Source organism: Accipiter gentilis, chromosome 7 (genome assembly GCF_929443795.1).
Source record: "Accipiter gentilis chromosome 7, bAccGen1.1, whole genome shotgun sequence".
Taxonomy (NCBI): Eukaryota; Metazoa; Chordata; class Aves; order Accipitriformes; family Accipitridae; genus Astur; species Astur gentilis.
In genome coordinates, this window is record NC_064886.1 from 24650886 (window position 1) to 24664197 (window position 13312).

At 39.3% G+C, this 13312-nt stretch overlaps 1 protein-coding gene across 2 annotated transcripts in view; it reads right to left on the reverse strand.

The window, feature by feature from the left end:
• Positions 1–1734: 1734 nt before the first annotated feature.
• The window catches only part of LOC126040616 (galanin receptor type 1-like), a 34037-nt gene continuing 22459 nt past the window's right edge, over positions 1735–13312 (reverse strand). Inside the window, exon 5 of one of the 2 annotated variants that reach the window (XM_049805305.1) lies at positions 1735–1889. In XM_049805305.1, the coding sequence (XP_049661262.1) occupies positions 1752–1889 (138 nt within the window). In that variant the 3' untranslated portion in view covers positions 1735–1751. Of the gene's footprint in view, positions 1890–1913; positions 2232–13312 lie in introns of those variants that run through there. The other variant, XM_049805304.1, reaches the window with a different exon arrangement.

Genomic DNA, 13312 nt, shown 5'->3' on the forward strand with positions numbered 1-13312 from the left:
TTTCCTGCTTTGCCTAAGCAACTTCAGGCTGACTCTACTCTGTCTCAAGTGTCATATAATTTGAATCTGATGTTTTTCAAAGCTGTAGCGCTTTACTGTATTGACATAAATACCAAGTTACTACCTGCTTCATAGAGTGTCTTTCTTTCCTGAGGCAGCTGGTCATGGTGACTGTGCTTCTCAGTTCAACATAGAGAGTCGCCCTTTTAAGTTTCTGAGGAAAATTGTTGCTTGGGATCTCGGATGTCCAATTTCAAGTATTTGTCTTCTCATATAGCTGTTATACAGGACTAAGTCAGTCAGTTGGTCAGGCTAAAATTTTTTAACTGTTGCAGATGTTGTGTATTGTAATACTTTGCTCTGTTACCTACAGTTTCCAGCTAAATAATGCAACCGAAGTTAACCACAGTTAAATGATGTCACATAAACAATAACTTCTGACACAAGATCCATGGTCAAACTATGTAGCAACGGTCATTCATAGTTAGTGCATCTGCTTAATTTGGTAATAAGAGAGTATTTTTTTTCTTGAGTTAAAATATGTGGAAGGAAAATGGGAGTAAGGTTGAATTCTGATAAATTACCCAGGTTATAAAGGGCAGTGTGGGCATACTTGACACTGAGATACAAAATATACATGTTAAAAATGAATGATTGGTGTATTACACATTACAGAAATCAATTGTATGTGTTCTGATGGCCATAACAAGAGATGCTGAAGATGTTCTACAAGGTTATATTTGGATATTTTTGTTACATTTTTTAGATGTATAATTTGTAGTTTAACTTCTGTAACTCACTTTTAAAAACTCAGCAACGCAGTCTATGAATCTGGAATCGTGTTACAGTGAATCCCATGACAGGTCAGTCTGGAGTGCAGCACACAATATTATCAAATTAGACAACAGAGTGAAATAATAAAGTTCTTTCAGCCATATGCTTCTTAATTTTGAAGTAATATGCACTTTATATATTTACAAACAGTAACCTTGAACTTGGTACAAATGCTCTAAACTGATCGTTGCTAGGGCACCGTTGATCAAAACAGTTCATCAAAAAAAAACCCAACACCCCAACCCCACAAACCTTTTGCCATTTATATACTGAAGTGGCCAATAAAAAGCTCTGGGTAGATATACTTAGAGAACACTATATTTACCAATAAAGCCTTTTGTAAACATTACTTTCAACAAAACCACAGTTCTTTTAAGCATATATTGAGAAATACTACTTTCCTACTGTTGCACACAAAAGAGACAGTTACTGGAGCCAGTGATTAACAGCAGTAATTACATTCAGGAGCACAGAGACATTCAAACCCTGGGATATATAAGCTGATACAGAGCCACCAAATGCAGATATCCACATCACTGACACATGTCATGTGAAAGGTTTTACTACCCAATAGGTAAATACTGAGACCCTATCACAGCTGGCGAGCTAAAAATACATGTAGCTCGCATATGGTCAAACTTGTTTCAGAAACAAAGACATATTAAAAGACTGTTTAGTTTGGCTTTTCCCAAACTGCTTTTCGGTGCTCTCTAAATGTCACATCACTCATTGTTTACTTCCTAATGGCTGACTCCACACATAATTAACTGCCCTTTTCTTGTCTGTCCATAATCTACCTTCTGTGTAACTCTTATTTTAGACTTTATGGGCATAACTACAACTGCATACGAGTTCTATCGTATTGGCACTATAAGGACATTCAGGTAGTTCTGTTAGGACAAGCTGTGTCAAGCGTCCTAACAGCCAGATGGGAAAATGCCTCTTACCGCTCCCGTGATCTGACGAAGTCCACTTTTTTTCAGGCTGCACTGCTCTCTGAAATGCACTTGTATACCTCTTTTCCCTAGACAGCACCCTTTCCCCTCCTCTTCCTCCTGAAATGTATTTGAGAGCACAATTTACACATTAGCAGTCAAGTGCATGGTAGAGAAGTTCTCCATGCGTATTCTAACCAGCTTCTCAGTGGGAACCGGCTGCAGGAAGAACTTGCAGGTGAAGACTTGCCGGCAGGCCTTGCGGAAGTTTTCCAAGAAGAAAGCGTAAATGATGGTGTTGATGCAAGAGTTCCCATAGGCTAAGCAGTGAGAGATGATGCGGAAGGTGAAGGAGATGTTGTTCAGGGGAAAATGCCCAAACTTTGTCCACACTGTGATGATGTGATGGGGCAGCCAGGAGAGCAGGAACGCAGCAATCACGAGAAGCATTGTCTGTGCTGTCTCGAAAAAGGCAAGATCACATATTAAACGGTCACAGTGATCAAGTCAGTCTGTAGTATGAGTGAGTTTGCCTTTCTCTGTCAGTAGTGAAGGCAAGTGCGACACAGGCAACACTGATGACTGCCAGGTGGGCAAATTATGACAATATGAAAAAGGATGCTAAAACCCAACACTCCTCCCTGGAAAACACGGATTGCCTAGTTTTGGCTCAAGCAAATACCTATAGGCACTGGAGATAGTGCCCATAAAACCTCTAACAATACAGAGGCTGCAACAGTAATGCTTACTATGTTACGTGGAAGAGTGGAAATAATATTCCCTAACATGTGGAGGCTGAGGAACATTAAGACTATTGAAAATAACTGCAGGGGAACGTGCCAGTGAGAGTAGTAACAAAGACTGACCTGAGGAGAAAGATTTTTCCAGTAGCTTCCTTCTTATGGGGAAAAAAACCCAAGAAAAACAATGCGTGAAGGATTTTTTTTTTTTTAAATATGCAGTGCTCTTTGGTTAGAAGTATTCCTAGCTAGACTATTACCTGAGGGAGGCTCACCGCGCCTGCGGGATCGCAGCCCGTGTGCTGGCTGGGTTACAGGTGTGCCCTGGCAGCGCTCGCTCTCCAGTCAGGCTGGCCAGTCACCATCGCAAGCTGCCATTTGTAAGCCCCAAAGCTTGACCTGAGGTAAATTTTTCCCAAAACCAGTGTCCTTCAAAGTCACCATCCAAAATGAAGGTTAACTTGAGGTGAGCTGCTGACTGCAGCTGTGGTAGCCCCACGGCTGGGGAAGAGGAACGAGGGATGAGGTAGTGCCTTGGGAGGGCTGAGGAACGTTTAATCGGTGGTTATAATGGGTACACCTAGCAGTTGTTTTGTCTGCTAGAGAAGGCCTGCAGGATTTCGTATCTCGTTTCAAAGGACTGTATAGCATTCTATCTCTATACCTGTTATGCTAAAATGCGTAAATAGAAGTTAAAAAGGCTCAGGCTTACATATACCTAACACCAAAGCACCTAAGCTGGAATGATCTTTTAGGAGAAGGGAGACCTTGTTTTCTTTCTCAGCCCCCCAACAGTGAATACAACAGCTGCTGCAAAACCTTTGTATGTTCTCTGACTTTTCTGCAGCACTGCACAGTTGGCATGACTTGCCAAATTAACCATGTCTCCCAGGCAGTATTTCAGTGATGACTCAGGTGGCTGGGTAGAGCTGGTCTCAGGAAGGGGGTTTTTTGGATTCCCATTAAGCTGGGAGGGCATTTAATGGGTAGTTTCTTCCTCTCTTGGTACTCTCTGTGGCTGTGTGCTTTGGGTGAGGTGGAAATTGCAGCATGTTTTAATAAGTCTGCCCCTCTATGGCATATGCTTGGCCTTGTTGGAAATGTAATATGAGGAAAATAAGGAAATTAGGAGTACCAGAATTAATGAAGCAAGGTTTCCTAAGGAATCATGTCTTTGATGGATTCTCTGGTGCCCTGAAAGACAGTAGTGGTACAACTGAAATACTTCTCAGACCATTTGCAGTCTTTCCCTTGTCAGTGGCCCTCCAGATACTCAATAGAGTTTCACTCATCCAGAGACTACTTCAGTGATGCATTTTTCTGTCTTCCTGTATCAATGAGTTAGGTATCATGTTCATGAATGTATACTGGCTAACGGAAGGCTTCTGTATTGCAGACTAGCTACCAAGATCATGTTCTGGAGATGATGACAGCATGGAGAAATGACAGCATGCTCCAGGGAAGAGCAGAGTGACGTTCCTTCATAGCAGAAAGAATGTAAGTGATTAGATCTTGGTGCATAACATCTGGGATTGTAACGACTGCACTCACACATGAGAACAGTGGGAGACACTGCTAAAATATTTATAAATAAGTCCTATGTTTGTAATGTGACTTGTTCGAAAGAGCTGGAGATGCGGGGTGAAACTGGAGGAAATATATTTGTCTTCCAGGTGCTTCTGTTTCATTTTAGTAACTGTCCTATAATGCTCTTGAAGTTTCCTAAGATTATTTAGACATTTAAATACCTTTTGTTTTGATTTTTTTTTTCTTTTTTTAATGTCAAAATACTTGAGAAGTCACTTGCAGGTCTAGGAAGCTGCTACACTTATGTGTTCAGATATAGTTCTTTATTAAATATCTGGCTAGGGCTTACTTTATCTAGACAATTGGAGTTGGATCAGGACCTTCATATTATGCTGACCTTCCTAAGCAACAGAATTAAAACCTGCGAAACATGAGGGCATACTAGAATTCTAATTATTGTTTATAACGTACATTTAATCTGATCTTATATCTGAGTGAATCACACTAAAATGTTTAAAGTATATTCTGTTTACTAGGACACTAGTAATGTGGGGGAAGGCTAAAATGTGCTTTCCATGTCAACTGCTTTTCCTTCTACTTGTTTAACCCTGCAGAAAAATCAACTGCATGATAAAGAGGGGTTTTCTCTATGGTGGACAGTCACCATCTTTACTCTGTTTACATAGGGACTGCAGTAATGATCTGCAATAAAAACGTGATTATTGAAGTGGAAAAACGTGTTTGGATATGAGCCAAAAGTACCACGTTCATTTGTTTTAGCTATATTAACAAGCCAGTTAAATCTGTTAACCTGTCTAGGAAGTTGTTATTGCATCAGATCAAGATTGCTCTGCAGATAAGAGAAAACATTTGCCTGCAATACAAGTTTTAAAAAAAAGAAGGGATTTCTGTCAAATAAGTCTCTCAAGTAAGTCTGTATGAATTTTGAAAGGCAATAACCAGTAGGGTCATCCTGTACCTGGCATACTTCAGGTGCTTCCTTGTTTCGCCTACTAGAATGCTGTATGACATAGGAGGTGGCAAAGCAAGTTCCCATGTGAGTGAACAACCTCAGCTCTCAAACGTCCCCAAACTGGCCACACTGGGAACCAGATGCTGTCCTTAAAAAATATACTGGTATGATTAGAAGTTGATGGAACTGAAAGACACAGATGTAGTGGTCTTGTGGGGTCTAGCTTGTCTATGTGGTATGATGGGTACTGAAGAAATCATTAATAAACAGGTCCCATCCTTAGCTTTCACCAGCAATAATCGTGCTACTTTTTTGCACTCTGTCAATGTTAAGTAGCTTAGGCTTGTTACCAAGGCAACCTTTCATAGCATCCTTCTGCTTAAATTAGGGGGCTACAAGCACTGAAATACTCTTCTGAATAAGGGATATATACCTAGATTTTTTTTCCTTTTATTGTGAAGTAACAAACTGCACATTTAACATAGGGCTTGCTATTATAAAATGGGCTTGCGGTTGCTAGGTATTAGCACAAAGCTGTTTCTAAGGTCCAGCTATTTAGGATTTTGCAGATGGAATACATAGACAATACTTGAACAATAATATATATAATTCATGACTCAGGAAACATGTTTTGCAAATGGAACTTGTGTCTGGTTTTTTCAAGTTGGGGAATATCTAGTTAACATAGAGGAAACTGAAACAAAACATTATGTTTGGCTTTTAATGTGGTAACTTTGTTGTAGCTAAGACTAATGTTAATATAGAGAGTGGCCAGCTGCGGAGGACTGATCCAAATAGCTTTTGTACTGTTTGAGTTTGTTCAGTGAGCTGTGATAATTTGCATAGTTAATGGATTACTGTTGGTCCAGCTGTGCCCGGTTAATGCTAGCCTTCTGGTTCATCTCCAAAGGTTCAGTGGGTCCGTAATAGATATGTACAATGGCCACTACTGGATTATCTAATTCTCTCTTAATACTCCTAGAAGTCTTTCAAGCAGCTCCACAAAATAACTTAGTGCATTATTTGTTGTACAAACAAAGTAAGTGTGCTTAAGCTATACAGTGAATCAATAGCATGATGGGAAATAGAGACTGGGAGAGGCAAATATTTTTGTTTGTCAAATAAATAGAAAAACTCCTCTCTTATTTCCTCCCCCTTATTGTTTCTGCCATGCATAGATTGTCTAGAATTTACTTGGTTATTCTTTTGTTATCTTTATAGGTGATCTGAATCTCATTTATGCTTTCCTGCTTTTCTTTGTTTTCCCTTTGACTCTTTTCAGCCCTGGACAAGCTATTTCTTGCTTTTAGCCTTCCCCCGTCCTTCAAAAACCGATGGGAAATGCATTTAAAATGCTTTTTGGGGAAATGCCTCATTCTGGAGGATGATGAAGTCTTTAGCGTTTAATTGTGTTTGGAGCTTTGTCCTCGATAAGCTTCTAATGAAGCTGCCTCAACTTGCCAGGCAACTTGTCAAGGGCAAAATTAAGATTGCCCTGTAATGAGTCAAATGCTTTGAGTATTCCATGGATTTACCTATTTTTGGCAGAACTACGTGATACTTTAGATTAATAAACATTCCTGAGATTAAAATATACAGTGGACAGAGCAGTCTAAAGGCAGAGAGCTTGTCACTTCCCTGATCTAGTAATAGTTTGAGACAGCTAGCTGCACATCTTTTTTCAGAGCTGATCAGACCGTCCATTTGTACTGTGTACCTCAGCCACACAGAAATGGGGAAGAATATTCAGTGAGGTTTTTATTAAACAATACATTCTCACTAGCTTGCAGAAAAACTGGGCTTTGTTAGTGAGACAACTGCTGTTTTCTGAATATGGTAGAAGTTTTTTTCTCTTTTTTTTTTTGACGTGATTCTGAAGGAAGAAGTATAAAGAAGCCTATGCCTGTTCTTCCACACTGTCTTATCAGCAAATAACAACTCACCCTTCCTTTATTACTGCTCTGTGGGAGGGTGGGGGATATAATGAACTTATTTTGGACTTTGGGTCATCCTTCCCCTTATTCCCCAAAACTAGTTTCAATTAATAATGTTCTGCTGTGACTCCAAAGGCAGACTTATTCTAGCTAGTGTTGCTTCTTCTCACCATACCATACTTCCACAGCCTTTGTGTGGGGGCCAGGACTTTTCTCTTGACTAATACAAAGGCTATCTGATGATGTGACTTACTGATAAATTCTTTTCTCCTGTTATGCTCGTCTCTAACTTGCATCTCCTTTTCCCTAAAGTTTGAGAGACAATTGGTGCACATTTTGATTGCCCCAGACTTGATTTGGGTAAGCTACAGAGTTTCAGACTTGGCTTTGTATTGTACTTTTACTGTCATGAAGGCTTGGCAAAAAAGTAGTGACCCATGGTGCCCTAAGCTTTTGCTTTTAGATATTGCAGATACACTGTGTCAGTGCCCAGGAAGGACGTGTGGCTTAGCACAATCTACCACTGTACTGCTGCAGGTACTTACCAACTTCTGAGGAAAACAATTTTTGTGGCTTTAGATTCTGGGATCCTCTGTTTTCTGAAGACAGAAATCAGTCAAGAGCATGCCTTTGCTCCAAGTCCCTCTTTAAGCCAATGTGCAAAGTGAAAACCATCAGTTTCTTCTCTCCTGGTGTCAGGTTCTTCTATCCTTTGCTCACAAATCCAACTCCCCCTGATGCATTTGCAAACATCCTTTACCTTTCTACCTGTAAAGTTCAAACAGAAAAGTCCCAAAGCACAATTTGATCTCCAGAAACACGCTTATAGTTTAGTGATAAACACAGTTTCAAACTGCTTATTCAAAAAACCACCATACCTATTCTTAACTAACTTAAATGTTAGGTAGCAGCTTCCTCTGCTTTGGAGCAAATGCATCTGTTAATTACTTCTGAAGCACTTCTCACCGCCCTTTGGTCTTTTTTATTACACTTGAGTGTAATGTTACTCTTCAGTGGTCTGAAAAGAACACTGGAAGTGTTCTTTTTCACTATTCTGTATTTTCTTTCTTGCAGTCAGAGATGGCAGCTGGCTGTCAAGAAGAGAAGGGATTGAAGCAAACAGATTTGCAGTTGTTATCAGTTCATTTTGGTAACTTGCATAGTGCGCTGAGGTGGACTCTTCATTTCCCATCAGCTTGCTTGCAGTGTTCCAACTGCTCATCTGCAAATCTCTCTGTGATTATGTCACTAATCTCCACTGTTGATGCCCTTAATAGTTACTCGCTTTGTATTCATAAATGCCTATGAGCATTATGATATTCCTATTATCCACTAATTGGTAATGATGCTCTCTATTCCTGCTGTGCTAGGTTCTTGTTAGCAAAACAACTTCCAGGATTTCACTTCTGATTAATATTCTTTTGCTGGATGGATCCCAGGATCTCCCATGCTCCTTTGCTGTACTTACTGCTGTTCAGGTGCCAACGCGTTGAACATTGCATTCATTAAATCCATATGAAAACCTTCTATTTGTGCAAACAGAAGCCAAAGATATAGTTCAGCATATAGGAAAGCAGTTACAGTGCAACTTTTGTCTGCCTCACTTGGCCAAGTTGTTCAGGAATACCTGTCTACCTTAAAGGAATTCTGTGTGTGTTACCTCAAGCTGTTGTATGACCTTCAAAATGCAGTGCTCCAGGGAGCGTCCCAAATCAACTCTGTATGTGTGTTTACTTAGCTCTGGGAGCAATGAACAACTAATTTGCATGTAGGTAAATATAAGGTGGTGAATATAGGAGCTGAGGAAGAAAACAATCAGCTTCATAGAGAGAGATGTGCTTTGAACTGACTGTTACAATTTTGGAGCAAGATCTTGGGCTTATGATAGTTTTGTGAACAGCTCAGTTCTCAAGTAGCGGCTAGAAGAGGATAAATTTTTTTAAAAAAAAGTAATAAAATAAGGCAAATAAAACTTTAGGAATTATTAGGAAAAGAATAGAGAATAAAACAAGAGACTGCTCTCCCACCAGGTAAGCATGGTTCACCTTTCTATTGTAGCTAAAAAATAGAAAACCATAGTACTAATTTGTTAGCTTTAAATGGCTCAATTGGTCTGTTAATTAGAGCTTTTGGCCTCAAGGTTCCACAACTTCTATAGTCCTTTTAAGGGAGCTTGCAAAATAGCTGAGAAATTCACATCCCCAGAAATGTTCTTAAACTTGAAAAAGCATTGCAGATTGCTCAGTTTGCAAGTTTTGTTATTAGTTCTTTAAAGATGTACAGGACAAAAGTGAGTAAACATTGAGGAGCCCTGATGTGCTCCAGAGGCCAGTAAAACACCACAGGGCCATTTAATGATCAGAATAGATCTTGGTTTACATTAATTTCCATTGTTAAATCATCTTATTTACTGCAAATGTATGTTCAGAGTTCCTAGGGCTGGGCTCTTATGAAACACTTTTCAACTCTGTCAGACGGGGAGTTGTTAATTTTACTTGAAGCCAAATTATAGACTTGCTGTACTCTGCGTAATGCAGAAAGGAAATAACAGAACTGAAATATACTTTATTTGTAATAGAGCAGTGCATAGGATTTCTGGCCTCAAGAAATGATTATCCAAAACTGCAAAGGGGAATCCTGCAGCATCACATCATCTCAATTTTAAGGTTGCCAAACTTCTGCAGCAAGTGTGGCATTAAATGGGGAAGCAGACTGTCATGTATTTCGTCTGCAAGCACAGTCTTAGTTCATCATGCAGAATTTCAGCCTAAGCTTGCAAAAAGTCCTAAACTTCTTCCTTGACCTAATGCACAAATATTACATATAAATGGAAAAGCATACTAAATTGAGCATGTCCAACATTGACATGTAGATGGCAAACATATATAAAAATCTGCAAAGTAGGAATCTGAATTAAAGGTCAAACTCTTTTGATAATGGAATATGAAGTCAGGATGCAACAAACTTTGTGCAAGGGAAATTTTGGCAAAGTTTCAAGTATGCATAAATTGAAAAAGCTGCTGTAGTTTGAACATAACCATGCTGTAACTTAAAAGCTTACAAATTGCAACCCAAGCACAAAACTTCTTTTTTTTCTTTTTACTTTTTTTTTTTTTTTTTTTTTGGGTCACGTATGTGCCTGGGAGATTGATTGTATGTGATATGTCATCTGTAGGATTCTGTTAAAGACAAACTTGTTCTTTTCAGTGAGTGTTTGGACACTGACTTGGAGGGGGCAGCTCTCAGAGGTCTCTGGGTTATTCGTAAACAGGGCCCATGCAAACAAAATGTGTTTGTAATTAACTTTACAATCATGTATTTAAACATTGCCCACAAGTAGGTTGGCCTTAGAAAACAGGGCCCTCCTATCTGTCCTTCTAGCCCCTACATATCTTCAAATAACAAAACTTTCAGTACAATTTTGTGGCAAATGGACTAGCGATAGACAGCAGAAAGATCATAATGGAAGAAAAGGGAAAGGTGACTTTGCAAACATCATGCACAGAATGAAATCCACACTGGAACCTCAGGTATATCTTATGGCAATGTTTGGGAGACAACAGCAGGGTCTTCAGATCCTGCTGAAGTGAAGCCTGGCATTTAAGACTTATTTAGAGAAGATGCTTTATATACCAGTGTGCCCTGGGAACTTTTGGATAAGGCTCACTTGAGGGGAAATTGGGTGGCAGTGCAGCTCTGGTTTAGGTGTATGTGTCAGAGCTTCTTTTAGTTGTGCCGATAGCTAAGAAGCTTACAATCATTTTAGCTTTTAACTGGGTTTTGCTTCTGTACTTGGGTAACAGACAGTACTCGGGTAACAGACTTGTCTGCATGTGCAGCTCTGCTCGGTCCCTGGGCAGCTGGTGCTCCTCTGCTGGGTGCAGACAGCCCACACCAGCTAAGCCTGTATGGAAGGCTGAGCACAGTGCTGTGGGTGCAGGCACTGGAAAACCAGGCTGTGTCAGAAAAAGGCAGAAAGAAGTGGTAGAGAAAACAAGCGAGTTCTTAGAATAACAAATTTCTCGTACTGTAGTTCTTTAAGCTTTGTTTCCATGGCTTTGATTCATTAAAAAAAAAAAAAGTTTGGTTGTTTGGGGTTTTTTTAAAGGCATTGATACAGATTACTCTTACAATATGATCTTTAAAGGGAGAGGTTGAGCTGCAGTACCAAGTATCTGGGCTCCAGCAATATGCTTCACGTGCTCAGATTCAGTTAAATCCAGTATTATTTTGCTTCCTTTGCTACAGCAACTCGACTAGGAAAGTCAAGCTTATACTTGCACAGCAGTGGGACTGTTCATTTGGCCATGCTATCATCACCTCTTTAGAAATTGCCCTAGGTCTGCATCTAGCAGTCTCTCTCACTTGTTTTGTAAATGTTGGCCTTATCGAGATTGACATGTTGTTTCCAGATTCACAGGATGCACTAAAAGCAGATAAAATATTGTCTCCTCTATGACCTTTCAGGTGGCTTGAATTTGGATTTGTCCCTGTAATACTTCCTTACTGCATGCATTTCTGTGCTCCGTGGCTCAAACTATGTGAATTAGGATGAGGTCTCTTCTGCCCGTTATCAGTGTTTACAGGACTTGTGTGTTGAGGGAATGATATTATACTAAGACTCCAACAAAGTCACTCAAAGCTATAGATCCAGAAATCAGTAATGAGATTTTAAAAAATCTTACCCAGTATAGCTGTTTTTCTTAAAAGCAGCCTGTAATGGAGAATAATAGCAGTGTCTTTTCGGCCAGTATGTGTGTGTTTGTTTATGAGAAGTCCCTTCCCTAAGCTCTATGGCATTTGCTTTGTTTCTTAACTATGTTTTATCTTGAAGTGTTCTATCTTGAGGAGTCTGTGTAGCACAAAGCAGAAGAGATCTTATAGTTCCTAAAATTCTGAATGGCAAAACAAACTGTTTGCAGCAGTAAGGCAGGCAACCATTTCACTGGAAAATCTTGCTCAACAAGGGCTCTGAGTCTGCAGTCTGATTCTTTTGAGACCTTTACTCAAGTATGTAGCCCAGATTGGAACAAATAGCTGTTTGCAAAATTTACTACTTATCTGTTAAAAAAAACAAACCCAAAACAACCCCAAACCCACAAACCAAACAGACAAAAAAAACAAACAGAAAAAAACCCAAACAGACCAAACCCCAAACCCCTTCCATTAGGGGTAGGAGGAGAATAATAGCTCAAGTATCCTGCTTTCCTGAAATTATAGGAGTGAAGTAGGATCTGAGTGGTCATCGTTCCAGACTGTACTCTTTTGTACCAGTATGACACTTTGTTTTCCATATCAGTGTGGTCAAGATGCACACTGTGAATTAACAGATGTGAATCAGGTAATTTTATCACCTCATATTGGAAGACTTTTGCTGTTGTGTTATGCTTTCTTTTGATAGAGCAAGGTAATTAGGGTTTAGCCACTGAAGTCACACACATATTTAAGAACAAGCTAGATGTTCTGTATATGCTAAATTACCCTTTCGAACATGGAACAAGATTAATTTGTCAAACATATTTAAGCAAAATAAGCAAAAGCTGTTCACTTAATCTCTGATGAAGCTTATGAATTAAAATGAAACAAAACTACTTGTCATTAATAGACCAATTAAGTACGTATGAAGGAAGCTAATTTAACAGAACTGACATGCACATATGAATTTCCTGGTAGGGTCTAATGTGAAGTGTTCTCAAGAAGATCTCCTTTAAATGATTGACACTCAATGTGTTTCAAGTATATTTTGAAAGCATATGCAGGAATTGAGTGTCAACAACCTACCCACGAAAGACTCCTTACAAAGTGCCAAGAGAAGTGGTTAAAACAAAAAATGTTTGAAATAGGTACACTGAAGATGCTGTTTGGCCTTAAGAAAGGCTAGATGAGAATTTCTACACAGAAACTGCTGGAAGGAGACAAATTGTGGAAGATGATGTGTGTATAGAGGAATGTATTTAATTTTTTCTTTCATCTAAAAGGATCACCTATTTAGTTAGGCCTAACTGTGCCAAATGAAGCAAGAATTGCTACCAGACGTTCCAGAGTTACGGCCAGGGAAATACTTAAGGGGAGGGGGGAAGAAGTGCTGTACCATTAACTTGTTTGAACAGGTGAAGTCAAAGGTATTTTTTTAAGATTGGTCCTCTCAGCCATATCTAATCAGGAAACCCAAAGCTGAAGAAACTGTAGAGCTGTTTTTTCCCCTAACTCTACAGTTCCAATCTGAAAACAATGCAAACAGATACATTTGTAAAAGTGAGTGTCATAAATGAAATTCTGTAACTTACTGCTTTACAAGAAAATGATAGCAGTAATTTTTGACTGTTGGTAGCATTCTCTTCAAATATAGCAAAGAAATGGGTAGTGTGC